Below are 19,964 nucleotides of genomic sequence, written 5' to 3'. Positions count from 1 at the left end.
ACAAATACCAGCGGCCAAGATGCACTAATTGTTAAAAGGCACGATTTTTCATCCAACCATCGGTCAATTACTTATTGCAACAGCAGTAATGTTGTTTGGGGTCAGTTAAGCTGAAAGAGGACTGAAGGGATTATTTGACCTGAACTAAATACATTTTGGCAGTGACATAATGTAGGCCAGATCCACACATGGTGTGAAAGGAGTCACAGTCAACCAGTGGGTCAGCTTGTTTGCACGTCGATGTCTCAGTACATAATCATTTCAAAACTGTGTGACTCACAAAAGGAATATTAAAAACTTTTCACTGTATGTTGAAAACAACTAAGGTCAAAACATCCATTGTTCCAACAAATTTTCCATTGCTCAAAATGAAAACATTAATTCACATAACTATCTGTGCCTGATAAAAATCCATGCCTCATTCAAAGGGACAGTGGACAAAAGGCAAGCTGAGTAGTCCTCTCCCTTGAAGTATTCATGTAAAAATCTACAGAGTTTATAAATATAAGTATATTCATAATCATATATAATATATATGATGTAATAATAAATATAACAGTGCATCATCAGTACAGGGCCGCAGGAGCAGGAGCTTTGAGCACTCTTTTAAATATCTAATAACGGGCTGAGCTAATGTCACACTCTTGTATTAGTATAAATACATTTGCTATGTACTATGTAGTATGTTTTTCAATATGTTGTTACTATAAGATGACTGTTTAACTTGACTGCAGACTTTATGCATCTGAGTCCTGATGTAGCACACACATACTTTACAGTTCTATGTTTATGTGCAATGACAACATGTGAGTTACTGGCATGAGATGAGACGTGAGAAAACATTCAGACCATGCTCAGGTCATCCGTTTGTATCCAGCCTGATGGAGTCTAGCTCTAAGCTGGCGACAGTAAATATTTCAGCCATGTCTCACTGAAATATGAGCTGGGCCCTTTGTAGCTTTGTCACTAAGTGAAATGATATGCCCTGTAGTCAGCTCTGAAGCATCTCTTGCAACAGAGTCAGAGCTGGCATGCTGGGATCACTTCTGTGGTCAATGGGATCATGGTGACCTGTGGTGGGATGATTTGTGCACACAGACAAAACAGGGCATTCTGTGAGAAATCACATGCTGCTTATATGTAACACAAAACCAGTTCCCTGATCAGTAGAGATACAGATGTCTTTGAGTCACTGGTGGACTTTGATGTGGACTGTGATAGACAGGATTAAATTCTAAAAACGTTACTGAAATTTACTCTTTAAATCAAAGCACGGACATTTTATTCTGGTACAGATCAGCCTGTTGAGAGTCGGGAGTAGAATCCCCTTGTTGGGATAGCAATTCATGGGCTGGTTACTGGTTCACTAAAAAATAAAAAGAGAAATTAACTTTTAAGATTGCACTCGTGCATGTCAGGGAATATTTTGTAAATACAATAGTGCCACCCAGTGGGAAATAAAAAAAGATGTAGTTGAACTGATTGGTTCAAAAATCATAATGATACACCAGCTTTTGATGATATAAATGTATACTATTGCAATGAAAGCATTTATAATATTATAATATTTTTATAAAAACCAATATCATGTTTTTGTGTTTAAACCACCAGAAGGAATTAATGTTGTGGCTGATAATAATAATAATAATAATAATAATAATAATAATAATAATAATAATAATAATAATAATAATAATAATAATAATAATAATAATAATAATAATACATTTTAAAAATAATCTATTGAGCAAATGTTGAAAACGAATTGTGGCAAAAGACATGTGGATTTAGATAAAAATATGCTATTTCAATAGCTGTATACACGAAAACTAAGCGTTATATTCTATATTTATCACAACAGTGTGTAATGAGATATGCTAACCATGCTCAAAGACATAAAATTAAATTTAAAAATGAAAAATAAATCTACAAGCACAAAACATAAAATAGATAAACAGAGAAGATGAAATAGTTATAGCTGAAGTGTATTAATGCTGAAATGTGTTCTGAATTGTTAATATAAAACAATGATGAATTACCTTTTACTTCTGTGTAGTTATTGTAGTCAGTATGATATGTCTTATATTACAGTTAGCTGTGAAGTTGTGAAGCGACAAAAGTCAACAATCCATGTCTTGACTGTAATGTTTGATGTTGTGTGTTATTTTATGTCACGCATCTGACACAGTGTGATCAGTGAACAGAGGCATCAAGAGATCTGACAGAGGAGGCTACGTATCTCTGGAGACAGCCATCAGGGCATTAATCATTAATGTCAGCCTCTCACTTTATCTGTGTGATCATTAGGCCGCACTTGCATGATGATCTCTGAATATGAGCTCCTGGATACTGATTCCATTATTCATACCTACAAGAGTGCACTCTGCTCTCTATTCTTGGAAATGAGTCTTAATGAAGGGGGGCCATATTTAGGATTTAGGCTCTGTGCTCTTGATATGTAAGTGAGTGGTGTGTCTGTGGTAGTGGCCTCATCCCCCTCTATGCTTTATTCATAACAATCTGCAGCTCTCTTAGCTGCATGATTAGACCCATGAGAGATGACAGGTTGTGCTCATTAGGATACGGTGGATGACTGTTTCACACATTCAAAGAAAAACATGTGAGTTGATTGGCTGACCTTTCATCAGAGTCATGTTTTGCAACAGTAAGAAAATTGTGGTTCTCATAAAGCTTCAAAATGTGATTCAAAATGCCACTGACATAAGTTATCACTTCAGGCTGATATTTTAAAAGCAACATTAATACCACTGATTAATGTGAATAGTGTCTATTTCCAAGTTTGTTTTGTATGTTTTATTCATATTTATTATCTTAAATTCAGAAAATTTGTCAAGTTGTTATCGACTTTTTATCAGAAGCAAGTCACCTGTGTAACATTGTCTGTGTTATCTGTTTAAATTGGTTGTTGAAGGTCTATACATTACTATTCCCAGAGATATAATCCCTTCTGTTACGTGTGTATGTACATGTTTTGGAAAAGCCTTGGGTCCATATGGAGTATACTCACCCAAAACGATGTGGGAATTCTTAAATGCACTGGACTCAAATCCTTGTTTGTTCTTTTGAAAACATTGTGGGTCTTCTAGGAAGGTCCAAAGCCCACGAGAATCCTCCTCTGCTACGAGTGCAAGTGCAGGTAATTATCAGGCAACATGTGGTTGTGGTGTGAGGGTCTGATGCGGCTTCACTCCTGTAATTGGTCTCTCAGGCAATGGAATACAACTTAACCTATGAAAGATGAACCTCATATACTGAGTAAGTGATCTGAACTGAATCATTCATTTTAGGTCTGTGTTGACTGAGTAATTCATTGATCCATATTTTAAAATATATCCTAAAAACAGCTGCTGGCCATATGAAACACTGATGTATCCAGATCAATATAATGTGGAGTAATAGACCACACGGGCACTTTTGTTAACCTGTCCTACAAACTGCCATAGTTCCATAATTAACCAAATCTGACTCAGTGAATGACTAGAGCTGGTATTTATGCACACTGCTCAGAAAAACTCCCCAATGATTTGTATAAGCCTCTCTTCTAATAATTTCACATGGGATATTTTATCTTCACAGGTCTCTTAATTACAGGTGTGCAGTCATATAACTCCTTCAGGTGTAAATGAACTGTGGACTTTGAGATAACATAAGTCCATACCTTGACTTCTGGGGGAGGTCAGACCAAAATGTGCTGCGGTTTCATGCAAAGCTGCTTAATGTGAAATAAGATGTTCTTCCTCACAACTCCTGGTACTCCTAAACCCATTAAAGTATCAAAATTCCGTTTTCCTGCTCACCAAAACCAGAACATCTAACAGCTTTGATTTTCCAAGTGAATCAATCGTATTGATTTTGTGTACGCAAACACTGGTGATCTTGTCAGGTTTAGACCTTAATGCTGTAAGTACTGTGCATTTGAGACCTGGCAGTTAAAAACAGAATCTCTGTCGGCGTTTGAGATGCTAACAGCTTACAACAGTTTGGTCACAGCAGATAATGATTTTGTGATCATGACTGGCTTTTAAATCTGCAGCCCTAAAGAATAAAGCATTAGCACAAGCTGTGTCTACCTGTTCAGTCACAGATGTATATATCTGGTAAATTGCATCTTACAGTTTGAGGAATTTAAAATAGATTTTAGGAAACGTTGTAATTATCTGATACTCACTACCTGCACGGAAGCAGTTGAATCTTTTTATAGCATAAAGTAAGACATAATGTAATTGTGCTAAAGGTGTTTTTACAGTTTGCCTGGGAAGTCTCGGAAAATGGATTATACAGTAAATATACAGTAAATCGCTACAGCAGAGTGAAGCACCTCACTTCTGCAATAATTCAACACGATACCGCCTTGTCATTTCACACTCGGCTGGAGCTCAAATCAAGGCCAATTTACAATGAAAAGGTAGCCGGAGCAAATGCAGCTCTATTTATTATTCCTTCCGGCTTTTTGCAACTGGAACCATAGACCTGTCCTCCTCCCTCCTTCCCTTTTTTTCTCTCCCACTCGCCTTTGAATGGTTTCAACAAAAGGCTTCCATCTCTGCTTCTCCAGTAATGATTGCTCTTTGTAGTTTGTAAAACACTCAGACATCAATCAAATTTCTAAAGCATAACCTGTGTAAACCTTTAAAATGAAAGCAATAAGACTTCTTTTTCCAGGTAAAATTGATCTGTAATGTTACCAAGTAATTCTGGTGCCACTTAAAGACATAACTGAACAAATGTGAATGCAATTCAAAAGAACTAGAGGCGACTGTGGCCGCACACTGGTAGAGCAGTCATCCACCAATCCCACAGTTGTTGGTTCGATCCCTGGCTCCTCTGGTCACGTGTGGAAGCATCCTTTAGCAAGACACCGAACCGCAACTTAGTCACCCTGGTGAGTGTTGGCCTCCCTCAGTGTGTGTGTGATTGTGAATGAGAAGCAGTGTAAATCACTTTAAGCACCGATATGTAGAAAAGCGCTATTTTAGTTCAGACCACTTACTTTAACAGTTGCTGTTTTTTCTGTGTGCTTATGATTTGACTTTTTTTCAAGTAGTTTTTAATTCAAAATAACTAAATAAATAATTATTTGAATTAGTTTCACATTTTAATATAAACAAAACAGATTTTGTGCATCTTTTTAGACCTTTGGAGTCAAATTTTTCTTCATTAACACACCCAAATAAAATATTTTATTCAGTAGAGCCCTTCCCTTTGTGATCCACACCTGTAGTTATCTGTGCAGTTTCCCAGCACGTCACATGTAAACCATTGGCAGCCTTATCACTACCCAATGTGATTTTGGCCAACTCCCTTGGAGAGCTTTATGAGAGAGGTGCGTTTTTGTTGATGCAGCTCTTCTTATCATTTATAACAATTTCCCTTTTCAGGGAGAGTGTGAGGGAGACTTGTGCCAGCTGTCTCTGGACATATATGCGGTCAGGTCATTTGTCCACGTGAGTTCAAACCATTAGCCATGCCCTGGGAGATGGAATCTGGGGTGGCAACACTAAAACAATGCAGTCTGGGTAATCAAATCCCTCTACCTCCTGCCAATCACCCCCTTTATTCTGGAAAAAGAGCCACGTGACCACACTGGGTGATTTAGAGAATGCCAAATTTAAAAAATGACCTCTATCATTTATAAACCTCGACTTGCTGAATCATTGTTTTGTAGGCCACACTCCCACTTTGAATACACCATGTTCTAACTGAAAATGACTCTGGACAACAAAATGGGTTTGGCATGAACTGACTGAAACTACACCCACAGTTTAAATAAAGTTCAAAATCTTCAAATTCATAGACGGTCTTACAAGAGCATATAGCATAGCTTATTTTCCAAACAGGAAAAAGAGGACGACTACATTGACGATACACTCTTTCCAGTAACAGAGCAACAGTGATTTTGTCATTGTACGTTTTCATCCATAGATGGCAGTATTCAGTTTTTGTTTTGTTTTTTGCACCAGATAAAAATACTGAGTCAATTGCCTGTATACAGCAGGTATATTTAGATGAAGACAGAGCAACTACAGGCTGCAGAAACAGAAAGTTGTCCTGAATCATTCAAACCTGCAAGTCAAAATGTTCTTCAGCTTACTGAATTTTCTCAAATTAACGTGAAGGCTTTAAATTAGCCTAATATGTTATGTGACATTTCTGTCATTATCTGCATTAATATATTTGTTACACTGTTACTGTGTGGGTTGTACAGGTAGGTCACAGGCTGTCTGCATTGGCTGCAGGCCAGTGAAAGATCATTCTATGTATGGACAAACAAAAACCTCTCCCCACAGAAGGTCAGACTTTTTGAGAAAAGTGAAGTGATACTGAGGCAACATATTCCTCTGCATTCCTGGGAAAGCAGAAAATTTAACTTACAGCAGAAATTACGTATTAAATGACACCCTGCTTTGCAAACACAGAAACCAGACCAACCTTCAGGAAGGAAAAGCCTTTTCAGTGTTCCTCCTTGATTTACCATGTAATTGGTCTAATGGTGATACAAGTCAGACAGAAGCCTTTTTACATTATGTAAAAGCATATTGAAAATTTTACACGATTTTACTTTTTTACAAAAAGGTATATAACATGACAATGACACATATTGCAGAAAGGTTTCTTAAATTAAAGCTTATTTTGGAGGAGATTCCACAGCAAGGGTTTAGGAACCTTGAGCGCACTCTGCATTTACCCTAATCTGTTTCAGTCTCTATTAGAAACGTTCACAATAAAAACAAACAGTAGCCATTTTGCATCAAACAAATATAACCACATTTATTTTGAAAGTATAAAATTTCACACTATAAAGGCCACTTTTCAGGGTAAATTGACAACCTTTCTATAAGATTTACACAGAGAAATGCCTTGTCCCTCTCTGCTGGTCTAGCATACTGTCCAGTTCTGTGGCAAAATAACACAATTGTTCTACTCCACCACAGAAAGTAGTTGGCAAAATCAGAATAATTTACGCGATACAGGAAAATGGCAGAAAAGCGAGAATTCCTGATTTGTACATCCCACAGAGAAGCAAATATTCTGAACATATTCTCTCTTTATTACACCGGCTTACAGGCACAGCTTGATGTTACAGGCACTGTTTGCCTTCTACTGGGAGACTCAAAAAGAAATCTGCAGTTGACATTCTTTACACTGGCACCAGTCAGGCCACGAGAGCATCCCCACGGAGAGAGCATCCTCTGTTTGTACAAGCAGGACAACTTGTACTGTGGACACTACTGTCGGAGACCCTTTGGCTCACTGTACATGTAGTGGGGTGTCCAGACTTTGAGCGTAGCATATACGTTCCTACTCACTAACCGTGACATGGTGCCCACTGAGGTAGAACAGTTGTACCAAAAGACTTTATAAAGTATACAAATGAGTAACAGTCACATCAATAAACTTAAGAGTGGAGTCATGGGGGTCAGGGGATAACATCACATTTCACCCACATTTTCAGCACAATATGTAGACCACTGACATGTCTGGATAACTGAAATTCTCCGTAATTCTTCCTCTTTCAGGCATAATGGCGGTTTCACAGAACTGTATTATTGCATCTACAAGCCGGTGAGAACTGAGTAGTGAAATCACAATCTCTAGTGATCTCTGCATGTGAAACCTATCATTCCACGTCTCGCCCACCCACACACACACTCACACAAAAACATAAGTCAACAAGAGGGAACTAAAGCAGACACCTCATGTCAGAGAGGGCACATAGAGAGAGTACAACGTGTTTCCTTCCACTTTGAAGAGGAATCTGTGACATCCCTTTTGAAGGCTGGAATGGGCTAAACAAGCTGACTGGCTTCTAGGAGTGTGGGCAAGGTGACTGGACACCCAGCCCCCTGCGTAGACTAGGACCAGCTGCTGTCCATCAAACTCCCTGTCCTCTTGCGGGTGATGATGCTTTCTGTTGACTTAAGTAGCCTTTCTAGGCAGGGCGCATTGATTTTGCCTGGCGGAGGGCCTCTGGGAACAGGGTCTGTCTTAGTGTGGATATCTGTGCTGGAGGACACAACGTTATCCTGCGTTAGGTCTTTGTCTCTAGGGGACAGCAGGTGCCTGGGGCCAGCCTGGGCCTGCTCTGCTGTGGGGGAGCAGATAGGTGACGTGTGGAGCCACTTCAGGTTACTGGCAGAGTAGGCTCCAGGAGGAGTGAGGTCGGTGACCCTTAGGGCTTTGGCGCCAACTGGAGGAACACTGACAGTGACGGGGCTCATGGCTGTTGCAGTGGTCACTGGAGACAACTGTTGGGAAACAAGTAATATAGTTTTCATTTATGAGTTTATCTCTAAGGAACAATGCAGCAACAGGCAAAAGGTACATATCTGTTGTTTCTGTCATATATTAAATATAATATCAAATTGTAGCTTCAAACTGGATTTTTCTCCACACGTGGGGTAGCTCTGCAAGTTCGGCAAACACAGAGCAACACTAGCAGCCATCTAGAGCTGTGTTACTAGTCACCTGGCAAATGTAAGCTCATTATTTACTCTTTATTTCTTCGTTTTTTTTTCGTCTCTGCTAATGCCTGAGAAAAATACAGTGGCGTCATGTTAAATAATGTCCACACATACAGTACCAGTCAGTGAACTTTTTTCTCTGGAAACAGCACCATTGACAACAAGACTGAGCTCAAACAGTAAAGTTGAAGGTGAAACACTGTGTGTAAGATCAAATGGCTGGGAATCCAAGAACCGCAAAACAGGACGATAATGTCTGATGATTATTATATTATAAGTGACCACTTTTACATTATCAATAAAAGTTTAATTCACTGTAAATATAGCAATGTTGATAATTTCAGCATTAATTAGCACTAAAACTATTAACTAAAAAATAGCTTCTTGGTAGTGATTGGGAAAACGTATACACACCCTTTCTGTTTGAGGGTGTGTCAGGATTATTCAGCAAAATAAATCCTCACCAATTAAAAGCAGAGGAATGTACCAGAGTATCTTGACCTTTCTTATCCCCTCAGGTACATTCCTCCAAAATTACCTTTTCTCCTCTGTCATTGTTCTTAGCGAACCTGAGACTGCAGTAATACTGTTGAAAAATAGCTTTTAATCCTCCCTTTCCTGCCTCAGACCTGTGATTAAACAATAATAGATATTTTAGTCCCGCTCTCACTGCACCATCTCCATATGTTCTTGGCAGCAGGCCTTGTCTAACTGAAGAGCTCTTACACAACACGTTTTTTTTTTCTTTTTCTTTTCAAAAACAACTTTACCTTCGGTTTCTTGGTGGAAACGGTTTCCTCTGTCTTGGTGGCATCGAGTTCGTCTGGGAGTTTTACATTAGGGAACCAGCTTTTTAGCATTTCCTCCATTTTAAGAATAATATTAATATATTTCTCCCTGTGAAAATGAAGGAAAGAGTAGAAAGAGAGAGAGACAGACCGAGAGATATTTACTCAACCTATCATACACACATCTGAGTTATCTACCTAACATCTCGCCAACCTCTTTTGTGAAATCTTATCTCTTCATCAAGGTCACACAGGAAATATGCAATCTTGAACAGCGAGTGAACACTTACTCTCCCTTAGCAAAGCCTGCACTCCATGTGTGGGGGGAAAATCTTCTTTAGTACATTTATCACATGTTGTGAGCTCACACGTGCACTGGTGTATAACAGTTCTGCTTGCCTCTAAATATAAACACCAAAGTCTCCAACAGCGTCACTGTGAAAATAAACTAGTCCTGGTGACGCAGTTTCCATTGGAGGCGGGCACAGAGCAACGTCCCATTAACTCCCACCCATCAAAACCAGATGGTGGGTAGGGATTAGCCCATGTCATATGATCAGGACCTTCCTGCTATACTCCAGCAACAGTGACTGCTAAAAAAGTCACTTTGATCCCTTCTACCATTGTGCTGCTGCAGGGGCCACCAGCTGGCAACACAGAGCAGGCACAGGGAGCAACGGAGAGAAGGAAGGAGGGGTTTAGTTCACCTTCCACCCTCTGCCCCTGCCGTCTGCAGGGAGGCTTCCACACCCACTCTTTGTCTCCCACGTGAGGGCAGCAGCTGGTGGGTGAGGGCTTCAATTAGTCTCTGCCGCATTCACCAGTACTTTATTTTATATCAGTATATCTTGACGCCAGGTGTCACAGCAGGAATTAGTTTGCTTCCTATACAGGTATCAAATGCGAGGGCTAAATGATGTTCAAATTTGCTCCTTTTAGACTTCTATATCATCTTGTGACCATTATAGCAAAAAGTGTTAAATTATCGCTTTTATTGGTTAACTACTAAATCAACATTGCTCGTTAGTTGGTAATCCCTGTTTTTTTTGTTTTGTTTGTTTATTATTGTAAATCAAAACTCACTGGGTTTGTGACTATTGGCTGCCTAAAATAAGCAGTCTGAAGGTGAGCTCTGTAAAAGCCTACGCTATTAATTTTAATCAACATAATTTTTACTGGAGTTTTAAAAGAAAACTACTGTGTGTTGGAAGTGCGTTGTCACTGCATTGTCAAGTAAAGGTTGTACTGTATATCTTCAAGTACATTTTAATCATAAAATATTTTGATTATATCTGAAGGTTGAGTCATTTCAACTGGACTTCTTCATTTGTGGTTGAAGACATTTCGCTACGAAATATTGAAATGACTCAACCTTCAGATAACCAAACGTGGGTGACTGTGAACCTTCACAGACATTCTTATTGTACTATGATGCTGGTTTTAACCAAAATACACGGTGCTTAAATGTACTAGAGCAGAGGCTTAAAAGCATTTGGATGGGAACTGTTTTAAATAAAAACAAATATTTCAAATATAAAATATTAAAACATTTAAAAATGATTATATTGCATGGACTTTGGCTATGGGTGATAACATACCGAAGTATACTGTCTGGCCAGGGGAGAACCAATCAAGCAGACCAAAGTGTGCTGCTCCCACAGTGAAGCCTGATACATTTTTAACAAGATGCCCCACTATAGTGAGACAGTAAATTTATCCTGAATGTGTGGGGGTAGCAGCTTCTTACAGGGCAGCCTGCTGTGAACCATGTGTCATGGACATGTTCGCGACTACTTGAACCCACAGAGAGCAAACACATTTGCAGCAGTTTTAAATGTATGTATGGATTGAATGTATCATAGCTGAGTGTGATCTGACTGGAAAGGGCTTTCAAGCAACAAAGGCCAGTGAACACAAGGTTTTTAAAAGACAGGCCAAATTAAGTACATAAGTATATTAAGATGTAGCTAAAAATGCATTTACATAGAGGAAGTATATTGGATACTGTGTGACGACAGAGCTCACTGTTAAATGTAGAACAGCATGTGGGTCAAATTGAGGACACTCACCCCATGCAGGGGTTCTGAAGAACACCCATGATCCTCTGAATCCTGTCCATTGCTACACTCTCCTGGAAACTGCTGAGCCCTGTAAAAGCAGAAAGTTGTACTATGAGCCACATGAACTGAGATGACAGCAGGGCTGAATCTGTGGAGCAGATGGGTTGTGTGAAATGTGTGTGTGTGTGTGTGTGTGTGTGTGTGTGTGTGTGTGTGTGTGTGTGTGTGTGTGTGTGTGTGTGTGTGTGTGTGTGTGTGTGTGTGTGCATAGGAGAACAGACTCCCTGCCTCTGTGGCCAGGAAGTGTTGGGTCACACAAGGTTTGGGTTTGACAAAGATCCAAAACTAAGCAGTTTCAGAGTCTGTCTGAACATGAGAGTCTTATAATGCTTATCTGACTACTCAAAACAGCCGCTGCTTTCTGAAGATTGTGGTACAGTGTGTTCTCACTTGCCTCTGCCGAGCATTAATTTACAAGGAAGTCTGAAGTGTGACATTTCATATTCTTAGGAAAAAAACATTTAAATGTGTTTCTGATTCTTAAAGGGGCTCTTTAGAAACGTGTAGTTGCTAAGTGAACCTCTACCCAAAATCACCTACATTATAAAAGACGAACAGACACTGGAAATGCCTGTGGTTCCTTGATAATCCTACAAAAATACATGTTTCAGAAGTCTCATTTTCAAATCTCCAGGACACATATTCCACAAAGACTGGCACACTGTTTGTCCCGTCTATTGTTTCTCTGAGACGCACACAAAAGAGTGGAGCGTTGAGAGACAGACAAAGAGATAGATGGTGGCTTAGAAATGATAGTGTTAAACAGTATGAATGTGTTGAGGTTTTTCTGAAGACAAAAGAAGAAAAGATTTGAAATGACTAACTTACGTTCTCTGTATCTCCCTGAACGAAGGCCATTTAAGATTGATGACAGTGGATTAATGTAGCATTGTAGCTCCATGCACTGAAAAGGACAACAGATTCATTTGTAGGTGATATCTCTGACAAGGCGTGTTCACAAGCATTTTGAAAAGCTGATATCAAATTGGCTTTCACTAACTGCTGGTTATTTCAATATAAAAGTTGCTCAACATGAATTTGATAAGCCCTTAACTCCACCTTCTTTGCTGTTGATTCACTGTGTTTGACTTTGGGTCAAATGACTTCTTCAGAAAACATGACTAATTCTGCTTATGGGGTTATTGGGGAGGGTCATCCTTACTGGAAATGTCATGCATGAAACACTCTGTAAAACTAGATCTAGGTGATAGGGCACACTCTACTTTTGCTGACCTCCAAAACCCGCTTCCTGTGGGAAACCCATACGAGTCATAGAGGTTCTCACCTTACTGCTGAAAAATCGGTCCTCCTCTGACATGTTAGAAATGAGCTGCCTTTCCTTGCTCTCCTCTTCTGTGGAGCTGCGATGTCTCTTCCGAGCAAGCTGAGTGTTTTTACCATTCTCTTTTTTCCCTTGTTCTGTCTGACACAGTTCAATAGTGCTGTCCCTGTCCCATGTCTCTGTGCAGCTTGGGGGAGATCCCCGGCTAGAGGCCACCCTGACCTCACTCCAGTTACTGTCGCCTTCCTTCACTTCACTCTTCTGGCAGCAGCTGCTGTCAGATGGACCCAGGTGTGGAGGGGTGTTGGGGGATGGAGGAACCTCTGTCTGGCTCTGCTTTTTGAAACAGTCAGGCTCCCATTTGCTCTCATTGTCCTCAGTGTCACTAGCTAGCCAGTCAATGGAGTTGTCCGAATCTGTAGCAGACATCCTTGGCTGCAGGTTCTAACTAGCACTGAGCATCACTGACCTGGCAGAAAGAAAGAAAGTCATTGTTACTATAATAAGAAGAGAGCAGAGTGATGGAAGCACTATTGCAAATGAAATATATGCAGTCTACATATGTCTACATATGGCACTGAAATACAGCTAAGAGTGTACTGCAGACTTTTCCAAATAAAATTTGGAAAACACTGCACCTCCAGCTGAGGCAGAAATGAATACAGGCATAGACACAGCAGAGCTCTCTGAGCAGATGGTGGCTGTGAGGCCACAGTTGTTGAGACCACAATGACCTGTTTGTTTTGCAGATGCAACACCTGAGCCAGTAAACATGGACTAGCCACCATCAAAAGCAAACACCAAACATCCTTGCGTTTGATGGCTGCAATCCTGTGCAGTCCTCAAACACAATCTTTGTCACTGTAAATCTCTATGAGGCCACACAAGAACACATTTATACAATTTATAATCAACTGCTTTAGTATTTTTTTCCCCCCATTCAGTCTCTATCAGCTGGCCTGCCAGCTGCTACCACTGCACTCATTCATAAACACTGTTAGCTTGTTTATTCATAGGGGGCAGGGGTCTGCCTCCATGACAACCAGTGGCTCCAACTGCAGACCTCCCATCCACACAAGTGACACTTGTGGGGGAAAAAGAGAGGATTTTACAAAAAGAGAGACTGGCGCTATTTGTTCATATCATGAAGGCTGCCTCGTGAATACTATTTACTCAGACCAAATGCTCTTTGTGGATGCTTGATTGCTCGTGAGATCTTTACATCCCTAATATGAATTTCCTCTGTGATTACTAGATAAAGGAAGAACATGGACTATTTTCGGTGTTTGAATGCTTAACGCCTGGCATGTCTTTAATTTCCTGTGAAATTTGAGGGCAGAAGACTTTAATGCTCCCTAGTTCTTTGTCTCAGGTCGACCACCTTCTTATTTCATTGTTACAGCGGAGGGTGGAGCAGAGATTTACTAATTTTAGAAAGTCCCACATTACACAAAATAACTGTTTCCCACTGCGGTTTCTAATGTGAATCCCATAAAACAGCCTGCTTTAGTAAAAATAAAACAAATAATCCAGCTACAGGGACACAGCTGTAATGAAATGTTCAGTCTATATCAGCAAATCCTGAGCTTGGAACCACACAATATCAAGTTTCAAGATGCAAAAAATTCAGGAAACTGATAAGTGTGATGGTGTTCTGATGGTGTTCCAACTGCAGAGAATTATTTTAAAACAAAACTAACACTACTGGAGCAAAAAGTAACCCAGGAAATTCACGAAAGTCACAAAAACACTTATTCCAGGCTGATTCCTGTGGAAACTGTTGATTATAAAACATTTGTTCTCTTGTCCACTAAGTATTTCTTACTGGTTCCAACTGCATCCTGTACTGTTAGACTGTCTTCTCAGTCACACGTTTTCTTTTCCATAAGACACATATCAACACATCAATCAAGGAAAAAGAAACGACTGTCCTTCTCTTTCCAAATGACACATTTTTTAATACATTTGCATAGACATGACACAAAACACATTTTATCACTGGTTTTACCTCTGAACTGATTCTGTAACAAATTGTAACACACACACCAAATGATTTACTTGTTCTGGGTCTCTACATGGTGCCACACAGGCCTACAGTTTTTCTGAAAGAAATTCAAATAGCTACTGTGGCAATGAGAACAGCTTTTAGTTAAACATATATTTTGTATACAACAAAAAACTACACAAAATACACAAACACAAACACACACACACACTAACTGCTATTCATGATCTTTGTATCTACATCCACCTGTGTAGGTGGGGCACCTGAACAGAGATGCCCACAGATTAACACACACACACACACACACACACACACACACACACACACACACACACACACACACACACACACACATTTATTAAAAAAATCCATAATTCCTTTAAAATAAAGTCCCTTTCGCCTTGGTCTAATTTCTCTGTTCTTATAGATAAAGGGAAATAATATAAAGTTCTATTACCTGATCTCTCCTAAATGCAGGCTTCAAATTATTTGGGTCTCAAACACAATAGACTTTCTCATTAGAAGTCAAATTTGCAGATTATGTAAAAGCAGGTGTAATCATCGCTGTCACGCCCAAACTGTCACGTAATACATTTTTCTACACAATTAACTATTTTCTGAGCCATCGTCGGCTGCGTCAAATTCCTCTGGACTATTTTGCAGCCTTTCAAGTCCACAAACACACAAACAAGTGATGTTCCTACGATGGTTTAATCATCTGAAGGACTTCTAGTCAGTCAGAGTACGTACCTTCCCAGGATGGAGCGGATGGTCCTACTCTTCCTTTGTTCAGCTGTAATCCAGCAAGACTGTGGGGCAGAGAGCAGCTGATGTGTTGGACGTGCAGCGTGTGAGTGAGGAGGCGGTACAGCCCGCTATCGGCCCGTGTTGCCTCTTCCGAGGCAACGTGTCTGGCAGGGCGGGATTAGCGGGGAGCGCCTCTCCTATTCGCTCCTCGGACGACTGCGACTGGCCAATCGGACTGTTCTCTCCGTGCAGCTGCAGAACGATTGGTGAGCGCGGTTTACATATGCAAATGACATGGAAATGACACAAACACGTGGACACGCGATCGGTTTTATTTCAGCAGCTGGGCGAAAAGTCAGTGCGGGGCTAGTTATGGTCATTCTACAGGCATTTCTCCTCATTATATCATCTGGGGAATGATGGTTGTTGTGGCATGTCAGGCAGATGAGCAGATTAGTAAAGGCACAGTCAGCAGTTTCAAGAACAACTGTTTTAGTTCGTGGTTAGTTTGCTCAAGGACATTAAACAAAGACTCTTATCTAGGAGATCAACAACATTTTCCTAAGTTAAGAATTAATTTACCAGTGGTGGGTTAAAAATCATTTACTTAACTAAAAAAGCAATCCAAAAAAAAAAAAAAAAAACCTTACGTAAAAAATACGTAAAAAACCATCACGTGTAGTTAAAGTGGAATATGTAGTAATTCTACTAATACTACACTGGTAATAGGAAAATTGATTGTCAGATATAGCGATAAGTCCATCCATCCATTATCTGTAACCCCTTATCCTGTGTAGGGTCATGGGGGGCTGGAGCCAATCCAAGCTGTAATAGGGCAAGAGGCAGGTCTCTGGTGCATCTCAGGAGCAACAAAGAGAGACATACATAGACAGACAACCATTCACACTGACATTAGGTACGGTGATGTGCTAATATATTTACATTAACATAAACAATAATGCTATAGTTAGCCTGCTGTAGATAGAGAACTACTTTATATTTGTTTATCTTTAGCCTAATAATGCTTTAGAACTTTATAATGACCGTGTTTTGATTTGTTTTTCAATTTTTAAGTACAAGTACCTCAAAAGTGTACTTATCTACTGGTCTTAAGTAAATGTACATACTGTAATTACCTTAAAAATTTACATTTTAAATGAATCCTATTAATCAGTAAGTAAAAACAACTGTTTTATGTTGCTCATCTTTAAACCCTAATAGGTAAAATCCTTTTACAAGCAAAACTGACTCAGATTAGAGATGCAATTGCCATGCGGGATATTTTCAACCTGCATCTTTTTTTCTTTTTTTTTGACACAGTGACGGTAAACACATGACTCACAGGACCACTGTTTGACTGCTTGAGAGGGTGGGATAAGAGGCCAGACAAGGATCCTGAGCCTGGAGCCAGTGACTCACAATCTCTTGCAACAAATGCGATCACGTGCATTTGGGAGACACCCACTCAAAAGGCGAAACCAGCCTCCTCATCTCCCTCAACTGACAATGAGGACAAACTGAATTTAAAACAACAAATGTATTTCCCTCCCATCTGCAGAGTGAACATGCCACATGTGAAAAAGCACTCTTATCTGTTTACAGAGACAAAGATGCTGCCCAGACTGGTAACAACTGGGTGCAAATCTGTCTGCGAGTAAAATGCAGAGGGATGTCTTAGACTGTCTTCTGTGCTTTCTGTAATGCGTTTATACAATGGTAATTAGATTCTAAGATTATTTTGTGGTAAACTGATCACAGAGGAGCATATGTGGCTATTTTTACTTTTTGTGCTGCCAGAGAGAGGAACAGTCAGGACATGGGTACCAGCAGCCCAGTGCCCAGTGGTGTGTTTACTCATTACTGCCGTGTTTTAATCACAACCAGCTGTTTAAAAATGTGCACCACAGACATCAGAACACCCATAAAGCCAGTAAGATGACATGCCTGCTGGTACAGTGAAACACTCAAATTGAAAGTTGAATTGCTCCATAAGCTGCTGCAATCATTTAAACATTCCATAAACAGTCTCCTGTCATTGTGCTCCCCAAGCACGAATCCTCTGGTGACCCCAGACTTTGTGACGACTGAGAACTTCCTACAGCTTCCCAGCAAACTCATTTCCCTTTTTTGTCTTCGAGGCTTATATGTCACTGTGGAGTAGATCACATCCAGTTCAAAGCACAGGAAACAGACATCAACTTGCTTTTTGATCAGAGAGATATTTAAGGCACACGCATGTAGGACTTTGAACTGTACAGCGAAAATATAGAGTAAACAGTATGTGTACTTGTATAAGAAACTGACTCTGTGGCTACTTTAATGACTGCAGATTGTTCTGAATATTTCAGTAATGTTCTTTTGTGTGATCTCCAGGAATTATTTCGTATTAACAATATTCTGCAATTTGTCATCTGGATAAAGAACAAGAGTAGCAATTTGCTATCTCCCTATAAAGGGAACTCTTTTATCTGTGCATTCTCCTGTCAAGATCTGAGATGAGTCACACAACACAAACTGGCACTGTGATTTTCAATTTGTCAGGGAGGATGGCTGATTCTGTATCCCACAGAGACTGGATTTTTCCCGCTCTCATTCATAAAAAAAATAAAATAAAATAAAATCAGAGACTCACGCCTACTTCATACACTAAACATCTGTCCTAACCCTCCCTTTCAGAAAAAGGCAGCACGTGTGTGTGGGTGCACATCAATGCCACACTTCACTGTATAGACTGAGAATGCTCTGTGGCTTTTTTTAAGGTTTTGCGCATGTGTGTACAATTCACTGTATCAGAAGCTCTTTTCAGACAGGCTGACATGTCTAATGCATTAGCTTGCCATTAAACATACTTGCTGGAGTGAATCCTGATAGCTTCAGCTGATAGTTGTTTTACATGTATGCTTTACAATGAGACAATGTGTCCTAGCCTGCAAGTTGGGGATATGGGTGTACTGTACTGTATGTGAGAACATTGGGGTGCTGTTGGCAGGATAACATGTTTGTCTGAGTATTTTACTAGCAGCTATACTTTGCAATGTGCTGTGTGCATGACTCAGCTCAGTACACCCTGGCTCTGTGCCATAGGCTGTCCTGTACCCAAATCCAGACCTGTGTGTGCCTGCATGTGTGTGCAGGCTGTACACACACTCCAAATTGGGACGTCAATCAGCAGGCCGAGCGCGGCACCATCCATGTTCTGACACTAATAACTGGAGTAAACCAGGCATGTGTTATTGTGGGAGAAGAAGACAGATTGGAATGTTCATAGAAGTGTTGACAACAAGTAAAACCGCTCCAGGGTGACATAAGCGGTAACACACACGTAAACTGTGACAGTGGGAATCCAACCTTTAAGATAACAGCACTGGTTGAACACAGTTGATGTTCATATAAAATGTTCAAAGTATCGTAATAAATTTAATACATTTTCTGAAATAGATTGAGCATGTCTGTCAGCATGTCAGGATTAAAATCTTATTTCACAGTCTGGCTTAAACTAAACTCTAAATGGTCAGGTGATCCACATGACCGGCACAGAATATGTGAAATCATCATGGATTGATTCAACATTCAAGCGTGTTCCTTGTATCATTTGAGCAAAGCTTTGAAAGTCTGGTTATTGCGCCTCGTTATTCTTAGGTAGAAAACGTGTCTTCCACTTTTCACTAGTGTAGCTTACTCCTCCAGATATGTCATCCTGTTACAGTAAATGCTAGTTCTGCCGAGTTAACCCCACCCACACACCAGAAATGTGACTGCACTTCGAGTGGGCACGCTGCACCAGTGCGGGGAGGGGGGGGGGGAGGGGGGGGAAGGTGCCATTTGTGTGTGGCAAGGCTCAGCCAATAGCATTCAGAGTTGGTGTTAGAGGTTATGTAGTCAGAGGAGAAGTGATACTGGGCTCATTTTTGTAACTTTAAAGGGTTGGACTTCCGGCACCCTGTCATGCACCCTCCCTTACCCTTTGTGGCTTCTTCCTAGTGCAACTCCACTCAGTCACATGCGCTTCACTCTGAGAGAAAGCTCCCTGACCATTTTCCACATAGACAGTTCACATGCAGGCAGTTGAGTATGTCTGGCAACCAATCACTGTCAAATCTTTTATGGCTCTGCTGTGAATGTGTATGTGTGTCTATCATTCTAAGTCTGTACGACTGCCAGAGCAGCTCCAGAGACAGTGGGATTTCTATCTGCAGGGCTGAATGCTACATGTGACTGGGGTATATTTTAACTGGGTTATGTAAGTGCTCCAGCCTGTGCTCTCCACACACAGATGAGGAGGGCTACGCATGATGCAGAGGACTGTGAGCTCACCGCAAGCATTAATTTCAGAGCACATTGAATAATTCCTTCACTAGCCTGGAACTTGGGCCAATTCCCACTTCACAGAAACTGGCTGTTCAATTTTTGTTGCTACAAACAGACCTCGTATGATAGACTGTACTCCCTTCTGATTCATAGATTTTACAGCTTATCTTTGCCCTCAGCAACCGTAGTCATATTGATTGCGGATGAGTAACATTTTGAGTTAGTAGCAGC

General features: G+C 40.3%; 1 protein-coding gene across 1 annotated transcript; it reads right to left on the bottom strand.

Moving 5' to 3' along the window:
* Nucleotides 1–6,762: 6,762 nt before the first annotated feature.
* Nucleotides 6,763–15,576, bottom strand: LOC137125709 (circadian-associated transcriptional repressor). Its single transcript, XM_067501601.1, has 6 exons — nt 15,429–15,576; nt 12,677–13,142; nt 12,220–12,295; nt 11,341–11,419; nt 9,254–9,380; nt 6,763–8,267 (listed from the first exon to the last, which is right to left on the bottom strand). Exons 2-6 carry the CDS (start codon nt 13,100–13,102, stop codon nt 7,875–7,877), a joined length of 1,101 nt encoding a protein of 366 aa, XP_067357702.1. The 5' UTR covers nt 13,103–13,142; nt 15,429–15,576; the 3' UTR covers nt 6,763–7,874.
* Nucleotides 15,577–19,964: the final 4,388 nt, after the last annotated feature.

Source organism: Channa argus, chromosome 4 (assembly GCF_033026475.1).
Source record: "Channa argus isolate prfri chromosome 4, Channa argus male v1.0, whole genome shotgun sequence".
NCBI classification, from domain to species: domain Eukaryota; kingdom Metazoa; phylum Chordata; class Actinopteri; order Anabantiformes; family Channidae; genus Channa; species Channa argus.
Note: the sequence above shows the minus strand (reverse complement) of the source record. Positions and strands in the feature narration are given on the sequence as shown.